The sequence below is a fragment of the Branchiostoma floridae genome, chromosome 8 (assembly GCF_000003815.2).
Source record: "Branchiostoma floridae strain S238N-H82 chromosome 8, Bfl_VNyyK, whole genome shotgun sequence".
Taxonomy (NCBI): domain Eukaryota; kingdom Metazoa; phylum Chordata; class Leptocardii; order Amphioxiformes; family Branchiostomatidae; genus Branchiostoma; species Branchiostoma floridae.
The window spans coordinates 4,552,734-4,573,479 of record NC_049986.1 but is presented as its reverse complement, the minus strand read 5'-3'; the positions used below and the strand labels follow the sequence as shown (position 1 = coordinate 4,573,479).

General features: G+C 39.3%; 2 protein-coding genes across 2 annotated transcripts in view; one reads left to right on the top strand and one right to left on the bottom strand.

The window, feature by feature from the left end:
- Positions 1–10,012, bottom strand: part of LOC118420934 — a 21,341-nt gene extending 11,329 nt beyond the window's left edge. The window contains exons 1-5 of the mRNA XM_035828027.1: positions 9,843–10,012; positions 4,069–4,257; positions 2,891–3,000; positions 1,912–2,029; positions 872–939 (exon numbers count right to left, since the gene is read on the bottom strand). Coding sequence (XP_035683920.1) covers positions 872–939; positions 1,912–2,029; positions 2,891–3,000; positions 4,069–4,169 — 397 coding nt within the window. The 5' untranslated portion in view covers positions 4,170–4,257; positions 9,843–10,012. The remainder of the gene's footprint in view (positions 1–871; positions 940–1,911; positions 2,030–2,890; positions 3,001–4,068; positions 4,258–9,842) is intronic.
- A 5-nt stretch (positions 10,013–10,017) lies between these two features.
- Positions 10,018–20,746, top strand: part of LOC118420931 (E3 ubiquitin-protein ligase LRSAM1-like) — a 28,607-nt gene continuing 17,878 nt past the window's right edge. Inside the window, exons 1-11 of the mRNA XM_035828022.1 lie at positions 10,018–10,162; positions 10,528–10,664; positions 11,662–11,715; positions 12,348–12,392; positions 12,849–12,923; positions 13,815–13,883; positions 15,191–15,275; positions 16,602–16,723; positions 17,202–17,244; positions 19,666–19,713; positions 20,538–20,671. Of these exons, the coding sequence (XP_035683915.1) occupies positions 10,599–10,664; positions 11,662–11,715; positions 12,348–12,392; positions 12,849–12,923; positions 13,815–13,883; positions 15,191–15,275; positions 16,602–16,723; positions 17,202–17,244; positions 19,666–19,713; positions 20,538–20,671 (741 nt within the window). The 5' untranslated portion in view covers positions 10,018–10,162; positions 10,528–10,598. The remainder of the gene's footprint in view (positions 10,163–10,527; positions 10,665–11,661; positions 11,716–12,347; positions 12,393–12,848; positions 12,924–13,814; positions 13,884–15,190; positions 15,276–16,601; positions 16,724–17,201; positions 17,245–19,665; positions 19,714–20,537; positions 20,672–20,746) is intronic.

The following is a 20,746-nucleotide window of genomic DNA, read 5'->3' as shown; positions in this document are numbered from 1 at the left end:
AGTGTGTGAAAAATGGCACAATTCTTCTGTTGGGGGATTCTTTAATGGTGAGTTTTAATTATGTGTTTCTACATTCGTATGAATAGCTTAATTTTACATAAAGATGATCAATGGCTTCTAATAGATATGGCGTGATGATGTTGTTTTGTTTCCTGTAAATTATAGTTAATATATAGAACATGATTGGAATGTTATTAGTAATAATACACAACCTAGTCTCATAAATACCATAATGTTGTTTATATCAATGTAAATAATGTATTGGACGCGGTTTAAACTTTGAAAAGGTATTGCTAAGTAATAATGTTGATAATTTTGATACGCATTACATGTACATGCACCTGAGTGTACAAAGACAAAATATCTTGCATTTTGGTCAGGCAGATAGTTGAAAGATTTTTTAAAACTTGGTACAGATCAATCAAATGATGTGTCACAGTCACACTTCCTACCTCCAGGGTAGAATAACTTAATTAGGTTGTCTTAAACAGACTGTCTTATTCTCTTTCTTCTACAAGATTGATTAAAGAGGCATTTGATGGAGTCAACACAAAGAAGACTGGAAATATTGACATGAATGACGTAAGACTTAAATGTTTTCCTTTTTTTTTAGTCCACCCAACTGTCATTGTCTTCTCCCTATGAACGATATGTTACTCTCTTCAATTTTACAGAATAATGTAACTGTAACAGTTGCTGTAAAGTGCCTTACATGTATGTTTTCAGATTACAGGAGTGGCAATGCAATATAACAGTTACTGTGACCAGGGATTATCTCACCATATACACCTCGGGCCGGGGCATTAACCCTTTATTATACAAGTTCACTAAGAAGAAAGGAGAAAAAAAGTAGCAACTGGATTCTGCTTACTTGATGTTTGTCTCTTCAAGAATCTGTGCTTGTTTTTCATTTGGTCCGTGGTGAGTGGCGGTGACAGGCTGAAATGTGCAGAGACATTTAGAATCACGGTCCTGGAATATTTTGTCCAAGACTACATGTAGGTAGTGCTGAGTTTACAGTGTCATGTACAAGATGATCTTTCAACTTGTCAACAGGGTGTGAGAACTTAATTGGTTGATTAGTGTTATATCACAATTAATACAATCATGTATTAAATCTAAATTTCATTGTTTCACAATCACTAGAAAAATCAAAGATTGTTATCGAAACCCAAGAGTCTGACTAAGCAGAAAGTTCAACTGAATCACTGTCTCAGTCTTCTTCAGTGCTCCAACCCAATTGCTCTGGACACCGATGACTGACATCAGCAGCAGGTCAAAGACTGCTATCGTTTGCTAATTATAAGTGATTCATTTGAAATTTCAGTAAGTCCATTTCTTGAGTTGGAGAATAGTTTACATATAACCTTGTCCATAAATGTAGCAAAAACCAGATGAACTTTCATGCTAATCTAACATGATACCTTATCTGTTATGATCTTGAATTTGAGATGTGTTCCCATGCAACTTAGGACACTGCCATGTTTGACACTGGCTGTCCAACATGGCAGTGGACACATGTGCAAGAGGCCAGCTCTTAATTTGAACCGTCATTTGTTCCCTGAAAAATATGGTTAATGCTATGCTTTATGTTATAACACTTTTTGGTGTTTATTCATCAAATGTGAAATGTGTCTTTCTCCATTCTCTATTTACTGGTAGTCTGACCCCAGCCAGCTTTAATCCTCCATGACATGTACCCATAAACGTACTAAAACTTAATCTGCAAAAGGAAAATTCGAAGCAGCTTATAGCAGCCCGCCAAACATCCACCGGCCCTCTAGAAGGGGAGGGGCCAGTTACAGCCCTGGACAGCAGAGTTTGTTTTACACAGACTAAAGGAAAATGGTTTAGACTGAAGTTGACATCATTCAACGAGATTATTGACAAGATTAAAACCCGAGAACATACCTTTCTCTTTCATATTTTTCCCTCAGCTCAGTGACAAAGATGCAAAACTCTCCAAACAGGATGTGGTCCCTTGGTTCACGGTTAGAGCACTCAGACGCACACAGGATCATGTCACGCACTGAAGTCATACAAATTATCCGCTTATATTTCAACTCACTGAAAGAGAACTTAGTCTACATACACGTAATATATTACATAATATATGTGTATTCTTTGTTCTGTAAGTTTTGTACACTTTAATTTTCAATCACTGAAGAAAGATGCTGTCTGAAACATTTGTCATGAATAAATTTCGTACATATATCCAACAGTAAGGATTGATTTAACTATGTTTTACCTACATCCTAGATGACTAATCTACACAAGTGAGTACATAGTACTTCTTATCACTATACCTGATGTCTGTTATATAGGATTTTTTAGCGTTGGCATATTGAAATACATTTGAGTTTTCTAGTTAGCTCCCTGGTGGTGTCCATGTTTATAGACCCAGGCTATCACCAACCTGGGCTCAGATCACTTCCAGAGTGACTGAATAATCATAAACGGCACAAAAGTGAAAACAACATAATGGTATAACATATCTAAGCATGTGAAGAACTACCAGGCTGGCAAAGATTGTATACAATCAGGTACATGTAAAATTACGCCTCATAAGCAGTTAGATACTCAATCAACTGGATATGATTTTGAAACGGTCAGATGTTTCAACTAGTATCCACTAGTTTTCGTTAGTGACACTGAAGGGATCTGGGAGAACAGGTCTTTTATATCCTAATTATGAAGCTTGAGTAACTGCTTTTTGGCGTATCTTATTACCTGGATGTCTAACCCTCATTGACGTGTAAAATCAAGATACCGGTAAGACGGAGGAAAAAAAGCTGGTTAAAATACTGTAAAAAAATTACCCTGTAAGCAAAATAATCGTATGCACTGTATTCCCATGGACACTTTCTGTTATCTTCACTTCATCACCTACCTTGGGCTTTGGATGGATACAAGTGGACTTCATTGAAAGCAGCAGCAATATTTCCAGCATCTAGCCTGCCTGTTCCACTGTCATACTTCTCAAACACAGTCAACAGGTTCCTGAAATACAAAAAGAGAAATGCGGTGAATTTATAAAATTTCCTTGAAGTTCTTAATTATGCATTTTACGACCTGTCTTACATTTTAAGCAACTTATTCTGTTACCAACACTAACATGTAAACTTATCTATACATAAAAGAATCATGACCATGCATCAACCCCTTCTTGAGTAACTGTTCCAAAGTCTCAAACAAAATCAGCCCCTGCAGTACGTACCAATAAAGCTGCTAAAGGGGGCCAAAATAAGAACACAAGATATGAACACCAGAAGTTCCTGCAGTATAACAGACCCCAGAACATACATAATTGTCCTAAATGTTTTACACAATCTGATTGCACTTCCTTCCCCTGACCAGTGGAAGAGCTACTAGATTGTGATTCAGTCAGACTCCCTATAATTGATTATAAGCCATGATGATTTGATTATGTGGATGACATCCTCTGGAAACTCCAAAACTGATGCGAACGTGTGAATAAAAGAAGTTTTGCCAAAAATGTTGCCCTCAGTAGGAAATGTAAGTAGTCAGAAAGGTCGAAAAAATGACTAAACACACTGAGTAAGCAATAGATGTTTATTCTTTCACATTTTCTTAGATATTGAAATTTACATTAAAATTCATATTTCTCATGCAATTAGATAAACAGTATATTATTGATTCCATTTGTCCTTATGTTTATAACTGTTTTAAGAAGCGAGAAGAAGTTGAACTTGTACATACTTGAATGTATTAGCATATGTAGAGATGATAAGATACCTTTTTGTCAAAATTGTACCTTATCACTAGCGCTACGACCTGTACTTAGCTTGTTAGAGCACAAATGTACAATAAAGGTCATTCATTCATTCATTAACGTACTTTCAATCAATCGGCAGTCTATGACATTAGAATCCATTTCGATAATCTAAATTTATGGCATATAGATGCTCATTTAACAGCTGCTTTGTATGATTTACAGTCTGTTTCAACCCTTTTTTCATTTTTGGAAATGGACAAAAATTGATACATACACACATGAATGTCATCCATATATCAAATCAACATGGCCCAATAAAAAAAAAAACCTGCCTTGTCCTGTCGCCATAGACGATGTTTCTATTCCTTATCCAGTTTGTGGTGCTGTCATCTGTTTTAGAAAACAGGCTTGTGATGGCTGACCAAAGAGCCATTGTCTCCTAGAAGGTCGGGGAGTCCCGGAGTTCTACTTTCGGCTGATCGTGGAAGACTTTAGACAGGTTGGAGCTGAACAGAACTGCACTGGAATATCATATATAGAAAATAGACACAGTTCACTTTTTTCACACTCTTGTGTTTATCACAACACATAACTTGCTGCATTTTAAGTGTCCACCAACTGAAATATGATCATTTAACAACATCATCACTGTCCGTAGACCTCATACTTCCATGAAATACTTTTAAGAGATTTTGTAGATGTTATGCAAATAACATACACATTTACATAATATTCATGGTGATGTTCATCATTGAATAGCTTACACATGTCACAAGAAAAAAATCCCATCATTTATAATTAAGTACTTTGACATTTTTGCATCAATTATGCAAATTAGTTCCTCATTTGCATGTTTGGTACTATATATGCAGAATTGTTCGTAGTTCATAGTTTTATGTTCGCGGTTTTTGGCGGTGGCCACTTCACCACAAACGAACCAGTGCTTCGAACATTTATCCATTATATTATCCATTAACCTTAAAACCACCTGCTACTGCGAACTTACAGTATCTGGGACAAGAGAAACCAATCCATCCAGCAGTAGTGGCAAAATATTGGACATTCTGAAACATGGGGCATTTCAAAAACTTACAAATAAGCTTACAAACCAACGGGTTATCGATTTAAATACATCATTGTGTTTTCATAACAGTCTGCCTTCAGTGGCTACGAGTAAAATGTACACCAGGGGTTCATTCATGTCTCCCTTGGGAATTTCAGTAAAGAGGACTAACAGGTTGCCCGGTGTCGTTCATGGCCCGTTGCTTGCCCGCTATATCGAGCTGCGATGTTTTCGTCAAACCTTACGTTACGGAAGCCTGTCCGCTATCTCGAGCTGCGATCTTTTTAGTCAACCCTTACGTTACGGAAGCCTGTCCGCTATCTCGAGCTGCGATTTTTTTGTCAACCCTTACGTTACGGAAGCCTGTCCGCTATCTCGAGCTGCGATTTTTTTGTCAACCCTTACGTTACGGAAGCCAGTTCAAGCCAGTTGCGTGTCCGCTATCTCGAGCTGCGATCTTTTCGTCAAACGTTACGGAAGTGGTCAATTATGTCCAGGTCCTGTGTGGCCCGTTGACGGAAGTGGTCAATTATACGCAAAATCCAAACACTCAGGGCCCCAACGAATATCGAAACAGTCTATATAAAGACACGAAAATATGAAAAAATTGAGCGTTTAATACCAGTCCTATTATCTTTTAAACCGAACGTTTTTGGGTGGAGACACAGCCCGGTGTTAGTTCATGTTTACCAGAATCGTTGGAGAATGCTCCACTGAATGACCAGCAGCATGCACGCCTGGCTTGGCACGTGTTGAGCAAATGTCGGTTGCACAACAACAACAACAACAGCAGCAGCTGGGGTCGACTTTTGACCCCCACGGAATAAACCAAGCGAGGGAGGTACTAGAGGTTTATTTTCACGCTCATTACCTGCATGTATGCAGGTATGGTTTTGATGCTGGTGGGAACTTTTCGGTAGCCGGGGATGTAGGGCGCTGTATCTCGTGAACGGATGGTGCGAGCACGACGATTTTTGGTACGTGGGTTGGGGGTGGTGGCCTGACACTCAGGTGTGATTTTGGGCCTCCTGGCGCTTGACCTTGACATTGAAGGTGGCATTTTTGGTGTTTTTGGGGCACTTTTGGCGCTGTGTGTCCGGAACGATAAACGCGATTGCGACGATTTTTGGTGCATGGATGGGGGGTTGTTGCCTGTTGCCTAGGATTGACTTTGGGCCTTGTCGCGTTTGAACTTGACCCGGCAGGTCGAATTTTGTGTCCGGGAGGGGTGTTTCCGGAGTTATATCTTCTGAACGGCTGGTGCTGGCGCGATGATATTTGGCACATGTGTCGGCGGTGGCTGAATAATGCTCAATTTTGATTTTGGCGCCCTTGGTGCTTGAACTTGACATTTTAGGTTACCTTTTGTGCGGGCACGGGGCGTGCGCTGTATCTCCGGAACGCAAGGTGCCATTGTGTTGCTATTTGGTACGTGAGTTGTTGGTGGTGTCCTGGTGGTGAGGTTTGATTTTGGGCCTCCTAGTGCTTGAACTTGATGCTGTATAGGTTGACCCTGTTTTGGTGTGGTTGGGGCATCCTCCCAATATCTGCTTGGTTCTGAAAACAGATTACGGTTGGGTGTAGAACCATCATCTGGCCTGGGGCAACCTTCAATGTATCAGGTTACTTAGTGGCACTGACAGTTTGCCAGATGACGGGAGTGTACCAGATGATATATCTGTTGGTCAGGTATAATTGGAGTTTGCTTATTACTCTTTGTGGTGTTTCTAGAGCTGTATAGTGCTGAGTTTAAAGTTCTGGTACAAGTTCCTTTACCCTGTTGGCAATCATGGTTGAACTTGAACTTAAACAGAAGAAGATGCAATTTTCTAATGTGGAGGAGAACTGTATAGAGTGTGGGCATAAGAGAAAGGTATGTGTATGATTTGTCCTGTGTTTCTTTTTGTTTCTTTGGTAATGCCATTTCCAATTCCATACTGTATACAGGTAATTTGTAGTTTTGGGCTAGTCATATTCGCTTGGTTTTTGGGCCTGCTTAATCTATAGTACAGGCAGGGTTAAGTGGTGGAGGCTTAGCTTGGTTCTGTTTTAAATTCAGTATCGTTTGTTGCATTTTGTCGCGGCAAATATATGATGAAATTCCCCTTCTAAGCAACTGCTCATTGGTTTGGGGGGATGTTTGTTGGGTGTTCGCTCTGACTACAACAGCTTCTGAAGTTTTCAAAGCTTCCATTGCCAGCAGCTTGCCATCTATAAATGGGATTGACAAGGACATTTTTCATAGTAAATTATGCTGTTAAATTTGGCTTAGATACTACAGGAGATTTAGATTTGGGTTGGATGGATTGAATGAAAATATCATACCACCCTGGGGACTAACTGTTGCTGCTGCATCATGGGGGCTAGCACTATTCATATTGTCTAATGTCTATGGAACTACTATAAAAGTATCATTGGTCAAATTATGCAAGTAACCTTCCGATGTCAAGTGAATAACACCCCAGAAATAAATCTTTAATGAATATCATTGGAAGAACACAAACCAAGGAGATTTAGCAGCTGCATTAGGTCAGTACATTGAAATAGGAAGATATTAGTATATCATGTGACAGAGTAACTACATGTGCATGGGCCATCTGAGACAAAAAAAGGTAGCGTCTCAACAACTTCAAAGTACTGTGGTTGGTTACATACTTAAGAAATCCAAAATAAGTAATGTTCATCCATGTCCAAACTTACAAATTCAGAAAATGGAATTTCAGAGTCAGACTTTTGCATGGTGCACAACCAACACGGTAAAAAGCTCATTTTTCCAACCACGTACCACAGACAAAAAGGCAAAAATACACAATAGGTCTACAGAAACCCAATACATTTCATGCAGGCCTGAGGTCTACGAACTCTTGTTGAAGTTAGTTTTCAAGGAGCCCTGGACGATGATGATTATGTTTTCCAGTTCAATGCCGTGTATCAAATATTAGTTTAACAAGAGTGGAATTTTTGCTACAACAAGAGTGGAACTTTTGCTACCACGGCGTTCCAAGCTGTATAAAGGGACGTCCCCTCTGGCGTTATCACGTCTGCGTTGCACCCAGTTTGGTGCTGTTTCGTGTGTGAGGTTGACGATTTTGAAAATGACCACCAAAATCGACTTCATTTGTTAGGTAGTGATTTTTGGCCATCAGAAGGAGAACTAATATTCCGACATTCAAAATGTTGTGCAGAGCTTTGGGAGCTTACATGTCCAATTTTCCTCTAAAGAACGCTGTGAAGGGGAAGAAACGTGAGGCCGGCGAGCCCACAGCTGGAAAAATCCGGCTGTTGGAAGAATTTAGCAGTCATCAGTACACAAGCTGTCACCGAGCTTCTGTTAAGCGAAGTTCTCGTAAAAATATTACATATAGCATAATCTAAAACATTTCGAAAAAATGTTTCTCTGGTAAAATGTGTAGTATGACCTTCGAGTTTACACTTGGAAGCACATTTGCTCAACACGTGCCAAGCCAGGCGTGCATGCTGCTGGTCATTCAGTGGGGCATTCTCCAACGATTCTGGTAAACATGAACTAAAAGAATCACACTGGGCTGTGTCTCCACCTAAAAACGTTCGGTTTAAAAGATCATAGGACTGGTATTAAACGCTCCATTTTTTCATATTTTCGTGTCTTTATATAGACTGTTTCGATATTCGTTGGGACTTGGGGCCCTGAGTGTTTGGATTTTGCGAATAATTGACCACTTCCGTCAACGGCCCACACAGGACCACTTCCGTAACATTTGACGAAAAGATCGCAGCTCGAGATAGCGGACACGCAACTGGCTTGAACTGGCTTCCGTAACGTAAGGGTTGACTAAAAAATCGCAGCTCGAGATAGCAGACAGGCTTCCGTAACGTAAGGGTTGACTAAAACATCGCAGCTCGAGATAGCAGACAGGCTTCCGTAACGTAAGGGTTGACTAAAACATCGCAGCTCGAGATAGCAGACAGGCTTCCGTAACGTAAGGGTTGACTAAAACATCGCAGCTCGAGATAGCGGACAGGCTTCCGTAACGTAAGGGTTGACTAAAACATCGCAGCTCGAGATAGCAGACAGGCTTCCGTAACGTAAGGGTTGACTAAAAAATCGCAGCTCGAGATAGCGGACAGGCTTCCGTAACGTTAGGGTTGACTAAAAAATCGCAGCTAGATATAGCGGACAGGCTTCCGTAACGTAAGGGTTGGCTAAAAAATCGCAGCTAGATATAGCGGACAGGCTTCCGTAACGTAAGGGTTGACAAAAAAATCGCAGCTAGATATAGCGGACAGGCTTCCGTAACGTAAGGGTTGACGAAAACATCGCAGCTCGAGATAGCGGACAGGCTTCCGTAACGTAAGGGTTGACGAAAAAATCGCAGCTCGTAACGTAAGGTGGAAAAACTTGGTTGCGTGTGTCTTGTGTCTTGTTAAGAAGGACCACCCGTGCTAATGCCGTTATGTAAGGTTTGCTTGAGACTCAGTGTCCCTCTTGTGTCAGGATGGCGTGTGTCCCTTGTTAGGCTGTGGAGGGTTTTGGACGAAGGGTTGATGGAAAATGTGTACACTGTACATGTCCCAGCCCAGACAACATGAAATTCAAGTGCCTGATTGGCATGTAAGGTGGATTGTGTTGCAAAAATCGGTGAATTCCCTTGGGTGCAATATCATTCTACGTTAGGTCTTCTGTTAGGTTTGGAAATGCCCCATGTTTCACAATGTCCAATTTCTTGCCATGTATACCATCCAGCCATGTTTGAGTTATCTTTTTGACAGACAGACAGACACACACCCAACACTTAGCTAGAGTGAACCTCCAGGAAATTTCATGGACTGGGTAAAAATCAAAGCTACAGTACACTGCTCTAAAGTTGACACCCGACAGCCTAGCCCTGGACCTTTTTCATCATATAGCTTATGAATTATAGGCAAGATTCGATAAGGCAGCCTCTACCCGGCAGTCCATATGTAACGGTTTATGAAGTATCTGTATGAAGGATGAAATAATAGAAGATCAGATGGTTGCCAAAACAGGAAGTATCAAGATTTTTCACAAACAACCGGGCTTACCGTCAGTGCCAGTGTTCAGGACAGAGTGCCAGTGTCCACTGCATGTACTTTATGCTTCCTATTTTCTACCTGTGTGGAATTTCAAGCCATTAGTCCAAATTATAAATGCAAACCCAGGCCGAACTGTCCCACCCACCCACACGTTAAGTGGTGAACTTTAACCTTTAACCTTTATCCTATGACCTGACTCTCCGCGGAGCTGCTCTAGTTGAACCCTGTAGAGTAGATAGAAGGAAGTTCTCATCAACGACGTCGCGAAGTTATCATCGCATTGTGACGTTAACGTCACGTTTACGCCTTCAGTCGGGACAACCAAAGCCGTAAGTTTGACTCCAGTTGTCAGTGGGAATTTCTGTACGTTCCCAAACGTTGGGTAACGTGGTTGGGAACTAGAAGTGTTGTGTAACAAAAATAATAGTAGAGGGGTCGCTGTCCGGCAGGTTGTTTATCAACGTAAACATCACCTTGTTCTATATCATTTGGACCAACAGACATCTGAAATTTGTCTCAACTAACCTTTACATATCAATTCAAATTTCTTGGTTATAAACCTGCTTTTCAGTTCAAGTGGATTCTGTGTAAAATATCTGACCGTTTCCCAAATAAACCCAGTTGCTTATGTTGGGGGCGTAACGTTACGTTAATTCTTATCACCTGGATGTTCATTGACGTATGACTGTTACAGAAATAGCGTGGTGAGTCACCATCACTCACCTTGTGCTGACCGGATACTGTGCGGGCAGACAGAGAGTGACCATGCCGTTGTTTGGCCCGAAACAGAGCAAGGAAGGCAAGCGGAGGATGGAGCATAAGATGACCCTGGTAAGAACAGGTTAACGTCCTAGTATTATAGTAACACATAGATACTGCATGTATCATGGAATAATGTGTAATGAAATGTAGAGGTACGGTATAAGCTCTTTCTCAGATTTCCCTATGTAAGCGCGGATGACCAAAATTGTAGGTAATATGTTCAAGGTGCTTTATAGGACCCTGAGACATATTTAAACTGTTTCATCTCGACCTTTTGTTTTGATTGTGTAACAGCGTCCGGAACATAATGGCGTCTGCAAAAGAATAAATGTTTACAATTCAGGGGCCTTGACCTTTGACATTTTAACTGCACATGCATGGACAATTCTTATATGAAGAAAAATATTCTTGCCAGGAAGAAAATGTAGAATAAAATGCAAGCAGAACGAGAAACCACACATCTTTTTTAGACATTCATTAAAGCCAAATCTTCTTAATTTTTGTTATAGATCTAATGCAAGAAAAAATTTTTAAAAATTCTTGTTATTTTCAAACCAGATTCAACTCTTAAGAAATACAAGAATTTTTTTCTTCCTGGAAGATAAATTTTCTGTGAGGAAGCAAAACAAGATAAACAACACAAAGCATTTTTGGAAATACAAGAAAACAAATTTGAAATTTTCTCGAAAACTTGACAAGCAAAAATTTGCTTGCCCCAAGGACAAGCACATTTTTCTAAGATTTCTTGGGGACAGAAAAATTTTCTGTGAGGAAGCAAAACAAGATAAACAAGGAAAAGCATTTTTGGTAGTGTGCGTTGTGAAATGTGTGGAATTATCATGCCCTACATTTTGTCATCTACATTGGGTAAGCTGGTTCACATGTCATTGGATAATAATCATTCTGGCTGAATTAATCACAGAAATTTATTCAAAGCTTACAGTCGGGTCTTTAAAAGTATGACACTTTACATGAAGTGTGACGCCTTGAGACATTACTTAAGTATACAAGTTATGAAAACAAATAAAGAAATTAACATTAATTATGCATGTTTTGTTTTGTACAGGCCAAGTCCAGTCCAGAGCCTTCCTATGACCTGTCTGACTGTGAGTTGACAGAGGTAGGTCATGAAAAGTCTTCTAGAACATGTTCATACTGTCATGACAATCAGTTTGTTATGACTCCACTATAAATTCAAATAACTAATTGCAGTACAGAGTTGTTCCAACCGCAAATTTCAAACACTGTCCGTGAAAACTTCCTTTTACCTCCAGTTGCAAAATCACCTGAAAAGTAGCACAGGACACTCAAATTTTGATAACAGACATGACTTTGAAGAAAAGTTGAGTTGAGATGATTTGAATAAGAATCTGTGTTTCAAAGAAGTAAGTTAACTTAACATTAATTATTCTTTGGTTGCAGTTGTATCCACAGTAAACTTAGTAGAGTTCAACATGCATATGAAATTTACCTGTAGCAAAGTTGCATAACTTTACTTCTGTACTTTTATTCTTTTTATTAATTTACTTTAACTTTACTTAATGTAACGTTGAAATGTATTTGATATACCTTAAGTTTCTCAACTAGCAAAACTACCCTAAAACATTCTTTACTTATACTTATATAGGACGTAGACCATGTTAATATATATATATATATCAATCTTAAGTGAAATATTCATTAAGCCTGGGTGGCTGGAGTTAAGGGAAGTAAATGGATTTTTTGTGGTAACTGTGTTTCTTCATCTTGAAGGTACCATCAGGAGTATATGCTCTCTGTAAAGTGCTGCAGAAAGAGGTAATAAAACATTACATAGCAAGGGTTTGGAGACCTAATATCTTCAAACTATTTAGAGCTTATGAATTTCTTCTGTTATCTTGTCTCATTGTTGTTATTGCATACATGCTTAGGCCTTGGTCCGTTGGTAACCTAACACTTTTGTGTAAGAAACCTGAACGTTGAAAAAAAACGCTTAGATTTGTCTGAACCATATGGTCGTAAATTAGTATAAGATTTTGTATTGTGAAATGTTGCAATTTAATGTAAGCGTGAAAGTCCTCTCCATTGAATTTTATGACATTAGTTCGTGGATTGCTTTATGCAGACTTCCCATCTTCTGTTAACTATATCAACACCCTCCTTGACCACTATCAATACTATCTTCCAATCAAAAAGCCTTAATTTTTTTTTAAATTATCCTATCATTCTCCAGATGGTATGTAAACAATAACAAGCTACATTGATGTTTTTCAGGTGCTTTTGCTCCATTCCAACCTCTTAAGTTCTCTCAAAGGAGGTGGTGTATTGAAGGATTTATGTGCTTTGAGGGTAAGTCTATCTGTCAGTGGCAACATAAATATAAACACAATGATTACAAATATAGCATATGTCTTAAAGCAATAAGTTAGTAAATAAGTAGTATCCTGCATATTCATGTCTCATTTCAAGTTGTCCTTATGGTCACATGCCCTTGGACTATTTACTCATGGCAGGACATTTTGTTAAAAATGACCATGCAAGTGCCTTACCTTGTCCTTTTCTTTGAAACGGGCAATATAGCAAAACTTTAAAAAGAAAAGAAAACACAACATATCCAAAAAAAAGACTTAATCTTTATTTAATTCTACTCCATCATCATCAGGGCTCGAAATACCACCTGCATATGCATGTTAGTGCAGGTAAAATTGGAGCTGTGCAGGTATTTCTGGCGTCTACCTGCACCTAACCTGCACACCCAACTACATAAATGTCCTATGATGAAGATGGATTGTTCTTAGCCTTATTGGCTGTTACCTGTAATGTATAAAAGAAAAAAAAGTGGTTCCTGAACAATTTTAGTATGATCTGTACTTCCTAAGTTCAAAGTGATGCAGGTAAGATTTGTCTAGTGCAGGTAATTTTCAATGTTACCTGCACCAGTGCAGGTATGCAGAAAAAAGTATTTCGAGCCCTGATCATGATCAGTTGTGAACTTAAAGGAAATCTGGACACACCCATGGCAAACATATATTGACCTGCTTTGTTATTTTCTCAGCTGTAGTAAACATTGTCGTTTTAGTTCCTTTGCGTAGTGTAATAGTCTGCATAGACTGACTGACAGTATAGTAGTAGTAAACTGTAGGATTTTCAGGTGTACAATGAGTAGGTTTTCCTACTTGAATCAGTAACACTGAGTGTCACATTACTTAGGTTATTGAAATCATTATTCTGTCATGTTAGGTCCTTGATCTTCACCAGAATAGACTGTCATCTGTACCAGATGACATTGGTGAGCTGGACACCCTACAGGTGAGTTTGTCATGTCACTGTGTACAATTTTGTATGCGCCTAGGGGTATTTGCTATCTTTACCTTCATGCCAAATTTCAGCTCATTTGGCCTAAAAATGAAAAGTTGAATCCATTTGAAGATTTGACAGTAGAAGGAGAAGAAGAAACATGACAAAAGAAATATGGAACTTTCCCTGTCCTTGGTGCTGATTAGGGGATCTCCTAATATTTTTATTTATATTTCAAAAAAATGGCTACAGCAACAGTTCTCAATTACATTCAACCATTATTTATTATTCAATAAACACAGATTTGTATAATATTAACATACCTATGATGTAGCAGCAAACAAGGACTGAAAGTATGATTTCTAAGGTTTCAATAGCTCATCTATTAACAAGAATTAACTTATTAATTAACATGAATTCTCAAAATGTTTGGATTTTACATTCAGTTTTTGAAGTAAATGATGGTATGTGTGGATTGCAAAAACAAGAGTGCCAAAATCCATTTCTTTACCAAAATAAACATACAGATTGTTACAATTGATCAAAATTGCAGAATTCAGGCATGTGAGGCTGTGGATTGTTATCTTTGTTGCTGTGTGATGATGTCATATTGGGCTGACGTCAGAGTTGCGTTGCGCGGTAGAGGGCAAAAAATGGGAAGACGATTTGGGTGTGACTTAAAATCCTTGAAAATCCTTCTTTTCCTTGAAAATTTTTGCCCAATCTGGAGACTTTTTGAGTTAGAAGAGACAGGTAGGGTCTAAGCTTTCCTGTTTGGGTCAAAATTTGTTCAGTTCAGCAGTTCAGCTGGTGTAAGGACAGGTTTTAGTTATAGGGTGCTACTGGTTGTATCAGGAGGGAAAATGGGTCAAAGGTGAGGTTTCTTTCATAGAGCGAGCTTTTCTCCGAGAATGAGCCAAACAACCCTCTGTTTTCTTTGAATGCTTATAAACTAGACCCAAGTGACTTTCTGGTGGAGAAGAATTTTAAAGATTGAACTATGGGTTAGTACTTTTTTGAAGCCTTCATTCAGTGTATTTCAACATGCTTGTCAATGGGCAGCCCTAACTTCGATGTCTGACCTATTGGACAACTTACTTCCCTATATAGGGTGATAAACATGAGTATGTGTATTATACTATAGATACATTGTGTATGGTATATCAAAGTTGAGTTTCCAAACATTTTTATCAGGTAAGTACATTGTACAATAGCTAGTATGTGTTGGCATGCTGTACACAGTCATCATCATTCAACTCTGTTGCAGTATCAATTTTACCAATTGTGGTTTAATTAAAACAATTGTGCCCTTTTTTCAGGTGTTAAACCTGGAAAATAACAAATTGACAAGCCTCCCTGAATCTGTCGGTCGGCTACAAGCTCTGCAAACCCTCAACTGCAGAGGTACAGCTGAGTTTTACATGATTGTATTCAGAACCAATGATTAATTCTTCATACCAATGTCATTTTTATCCCACAAGAAGGTGTACAGGCTAGGTAGTGTTTTAGTATGTTGTATAAGATTATAGTACACATACACACACAAACTGTTTAAGTCAACGGTTAACAGACATCTTTCTTCACAATTTCACAATACAGTATTGTAACCCAAAACAGAGTGGCTCTACGAGCCTTGTTTTGCGGTGAACTCTAAGTAAATATGAAAAATAAAAAAGTTTAGAAAAGGTAAAAAAAAAACTGAAGCTTGTCTTTGATATATATATTGCAGGAAGCCCCACATACTTGTAGTACTAACCACCTTTAATAAAAAAAAGCAATTCTGAAGTATTATTTTTCTGGCGCCAGATGGCACTTGCAAAGAAACATAGCTGCTTCAAATCCTGCAATAGTGGATTCTCAAGTCAGGTTACTGCCCTACATTTAGGGTGGGTTACAGACTATGTCTGTCAGGCTGATAACTTTTCCATGAACTCAAAAGAAGTTTGCAGCCTAAGTCTTCTCCCATGCAGTACACAGGATGCACTGTAGTTGACATGACCAAACAGGGTTGGACAAAACAGAGAAATACAACACAGTGGTTATAAGGGGTTAGAGTTAGCCAGATAGCCCCAAGATAGGATGATAAGAAGTTTTAAAAGCATTAACTTTAATAACGAAAATATACTAGTTAATGTATCATAAGAGGGCACTTAATGTTGGGTAGGCTCTACATGTATATTAGACACATTCAAATGCTAAGATCAGGTTGCTTATGTTTCAATTTAATGTCTGGGATTAAGTTGTTATTAGTTTGATAAAAAGATGATATCACCATATCTGTATCAGATCTATATAGCCGGTATAACCGCCCTTCGGCGTAACACACCAGCTTTGCAGGCACACGGCGCAGCAGCAGCTGGTTATATTACACTGAACGACCTGTCACACCTAACTTTTGCACATCTATCTGCATGCGTTCTTTAAAACTACCCAGAGAAGCAGATGCCCTTACTGTGCTTGGTGATAACAAATTCCACTATTCGATAGTTCTGGGAAAGTATGAATCAGGGTTGTTGCCAGCTTGGAATAATTTTCCGTCCCCTCGATTTTTAATCCTATCGAGCATCTTATACTGATTGTTGTCTGTCACAGAGGATGGAATAGGCAAATTTTTTTTCCGTCCCCAGCTACAAAATTCTGTCAAAGGACAGAAGAACGGGTGCTGGCTACAACCCTGGTATGAATCATATAATGATACTGTTTATTGATGTTTGTTTTTGCCTTACTCAGAAAACCGTCTGACAGATGTCCACAGTGCCATTGGTAACCTAAAGAGCCTTCGTACCTTGGACCTGTCCAGAAACAGGGTCTCTGTCCTGCCCAAACAGCTGTGCAGGATAAAGACACTGGAGGTAGGCTGAAATCTGGAATAAAAGTCTTACCTAGATCTCTAGCCACAGAGTTCTTCAATTGAAAATCTTAGCTACAAGTTTACAGAATGAGGCCCTTCCATTGAGGCTGTAGTTTTCTTGGCTGGGAAGGTGCATATGACATATATAGGATTTTACAGATATCACATCTGGAATTTTTTGGTCATTTTTGGACCAAGAATATATACCGACCTTTGCTCGCACTTTTGGTATGAATTAGTCAGAATCACTTACAACCAAAATACACAAAAAGAAAAAAAAATGTGTTCTTTATCTCTGAAAGTCATTGACCATCTTTCAGACCCAGCAGTGATGCAAGCTTGACACAAGTGCAGTGAGAGTGCACCTTTACTGTTTGTTGTTGGGTATAGATGCCTGGTCCGTTATGGGTGGCAGTTACTAAGTCTTTTTTGCTATGCCTTTGTGGTAAATAAGATTGTGCTGTTGTTGTTGTCTGTAGAGCCTCCTGGTGGATGTCAAACAGATGGTGTACCCTCCAGCAGGTAGGCTATCCTTTAGTACATTCATTGTTATTGGTTATTGGGTGGGCTGACTCAGGGCTCTAGCCAGCTCAATTTTTTTTTCTGTCAGCCAATTCCCATTGTCGCGAAAACTGCGAAAACACTATTCCAGGAGTTAGAAAGACTGAACTGAGACCTTGAAAAACTGGTTTTTAATGAGATTATCGTATGCGAAAGGGCGCCGACACACATCGTCAACAATAATAACAATAGCAAAACAAACAGTGTGTGGCTTTTACGGCTGTGGACAGCATCCCCAAGCCGCCTGTAGCTTCCACCAAGGATTTTTGTCCGTCAAGGTTGACGGATTGGTTTTAAAACTTTTCCGTCGCACGCAGCAAATTTCCGTCAATTGACGGAAAAACGGACGCTGGCTAGAGCCCTGGGCTGACTACTCTCTCTTCGCAGCCAGGGGCTGAATTGCTAGGAGCTTACAATAGTTGGGGCTAAATCGCAAGAGTCTGGAGCGAGCTGTCATTCAGCACCACTCAGGTGACCTCAGTACGACAGTAATTGCCCCAGGTGTGGCAATGGGACTGTAGGCTTTGAACCACTCACACCGGGAAGGACCCATACTCTTTTCGATAAGTGCGGTGGGATCTTTAACGTACTCGGGGTGTGGCTCTCCTCAAACACGGGACCTCCATTTTACGTTCGATCCAAGGGACGGCCCTAACCTAAGCTAAGTACTCATTTTCACCTGAGTGAAGTGAGAAAAGTCGTGTTAAGTGCCTTTCCCATGGGCAAAAGATCACTGACACATCAGCGGTTTCTATCTGGGGTCTGGGTCAAACACCTTTAACCGATTGCGCCACACTGCCACATGTACATGTACAATGATGTAATACAAGACATGTACATGTCAAGTATGATCCTGAGTCAAACATCTAATTAATGCATCAAAGTAACTGTATAACAAGTTTGCCACACCACCCAATTATTGTCTATTATGAACTTTTATATAATTTTTTTATGCCAACGTTTTTGGTATCTACATGTACTGGGTGATTACAAAATGTAACAAAGCTACGTTGTACCTTCTTCAGGGCATAGTCAACTAAGCTACCCCTTGCTGCTTTGTGAGTTAGCAGGAGGGATGCAGTCATGTAGATACATTGTGTATTAGTAGATTTTTACCCTCCTCTCATGACTAGAGTCTGAGTTAGAAAGCTTCTGTGATCCAATGATTGTATATTTTGGTGCCTCGTTGGCAGGGCATTCTATTATCAACTAGAGTTCGGCGATCTCATACCTCCATGAAAATTTAGAGCTTTCGTAAATTTCATACAATTGACTAACACATTAACATAATTTATGCATGGTGTTGTTCATCATTGACTAACGTACACGTGTCACAATTATAAAATTCCCATCATTAATCATAAAGCGGTTTTGCAAGTATTTGGTATCTGCTTATATTCCACCTATCATAATATAGCTATTAGTTGTTATTAATTGCCATACATTGTACCCTGTGCGATTGTTGAGCAATAAATTCATTCATTCATTCATTCATAATTAACATGTGTTACATTTATTGAAGTCCAGTTTTTAAAAACAATGGAATTATACAATTTCTTCATTAATTATGCAAATTAAGTCCTCACTTGCATAACATGTATATCATTATGAACATCTTTGTTTCAGGTACCCGCATGCCTAATATGATGCCAATCCGTCAATCCTTTCTGCAGTTATCCTCTTTGGAATGTCTTGACAAAAACGCCCCCGCAGTTCCCAAATTAAATGGGGGCCCCATTTTGTCATGACACTGAAAGCTATCTACCACCCAAATTTCAAGACCATATCACGTCCAAGACAAGAGATACATAGAAAAAACTGCTATGATTGAATGTTGTCATTAATTATGCAAATTTGCTCCTATTTTGCATAATAAGTATTTCATATTGTACAACATTGTCTGAGGTACCTACATACCAAAAATTCGTTGTTCCCTTCTCCTCTTATCCTCTTCAGAAGTTTTTGACAAAAATGCCCCTGCTATCCCAAAACTAGACGCTAGGGGCCCCAAACTTATGTCATTTCTTCCTGAGCACAAGAGCTATCTAATACTCAAAAATCGTGACCATAGCGTGTTCAGAACACCGAAATAGCAAACCCGGAAGTTGCGCTGCAGTACCAAGGGAAGCCGCTAGGGGGCCCAAAATCTAATCATTTCCAGCTTTCATCACACCCTACCAACACACCAAGTATGAAATCAATCCACCAAGCCGTTCTTGAGTTATCTTGTTTACACACACACACACAGACAAACACAGGGTAAAATATAACCTCCATTACATTTCATGGAGGTAATAATTGCACCTATGGAAATAATTCCCACAAATACATCTCTTATGGTGGATATTAATGACCTTATTGTGTTTTCTTATCTTCTAACAGAACTATGCGAAGGAGGCACTGCTGAAATAATGAAGGCTTTGTGCGCAGGTAAGACACATGTACAGGTACAATGTACATGTATTATTAATTATGTACATCATGTATGTTTATGAAATGCCTCACTTAAAAGCATAACCCAAATTTTGGTGCAGGACTATTAAGTACAAACATTGTGGATGTTTCCTTGCAGTAGACACAGTTTTGAAGATCAGTAGGTTGGTGAGATAAAGGGAACACAATGGACAGTTGATGAACATTGATTTTTGCTTGATAGTTCACATGTGCATGTACATCCTGGCAATGTGTAACAGTAAATTTCATGGTAAATTTAGACCGCTATGGAGAAAAGCTAATTAGAAACGAGTACATTGGATTGTTCCATGATTGTATTGACAGGAAGCATCTGGCAAAACCATAGTAGTTACATGTACATAGAATTACCTTGTACTGTACATATAGAATACAACACGGTGTATTCCATATCACCCGAGGTACCAGCCCGACCCGCGGGAGGGCTGGGACTGAGGGTGATACGGAATACACCATGTTGAATTCTATTTAATATGGCATACCCACCTGAGAAAACACATATTTCGATGCGAAATACACCAGAAGTTGAGAAAATGTTGTGTCCTTGAACAAAAGATTGTAACAACAGCAATTCTAACATCCGAATCCGGTATTCAAATTTTCAACCATGCCGTATTCGGCCCGTTCGAAATAGTTTAATTTACTCGAAGGAAGCCTCTGTGATACAACTTAGAACCCGTGTGATACAGAAAGTTATCACGCGGTCCGGAACACCTGTATCGACCGTTTTCACGTCACAGGTCTGACATTATGTGTTTTATTTTACATTGCATCCATTTCAGCAAGTGGGGAAGAATACACTCCTCCCACACACCATCTGTTGCCTGTACTGGATGCTGGGCCCAAGTCAGGGGCCACATCTCCAGACACTGACAAGAACTTACTCATCCAACAGGAGTATGACAGGAGTCTGCAGGTATTTGTATAGCTGCACTTATGCCTATGGTACATATATACATGTAGGCCAACTGCAAATTTGATTATCAGCACT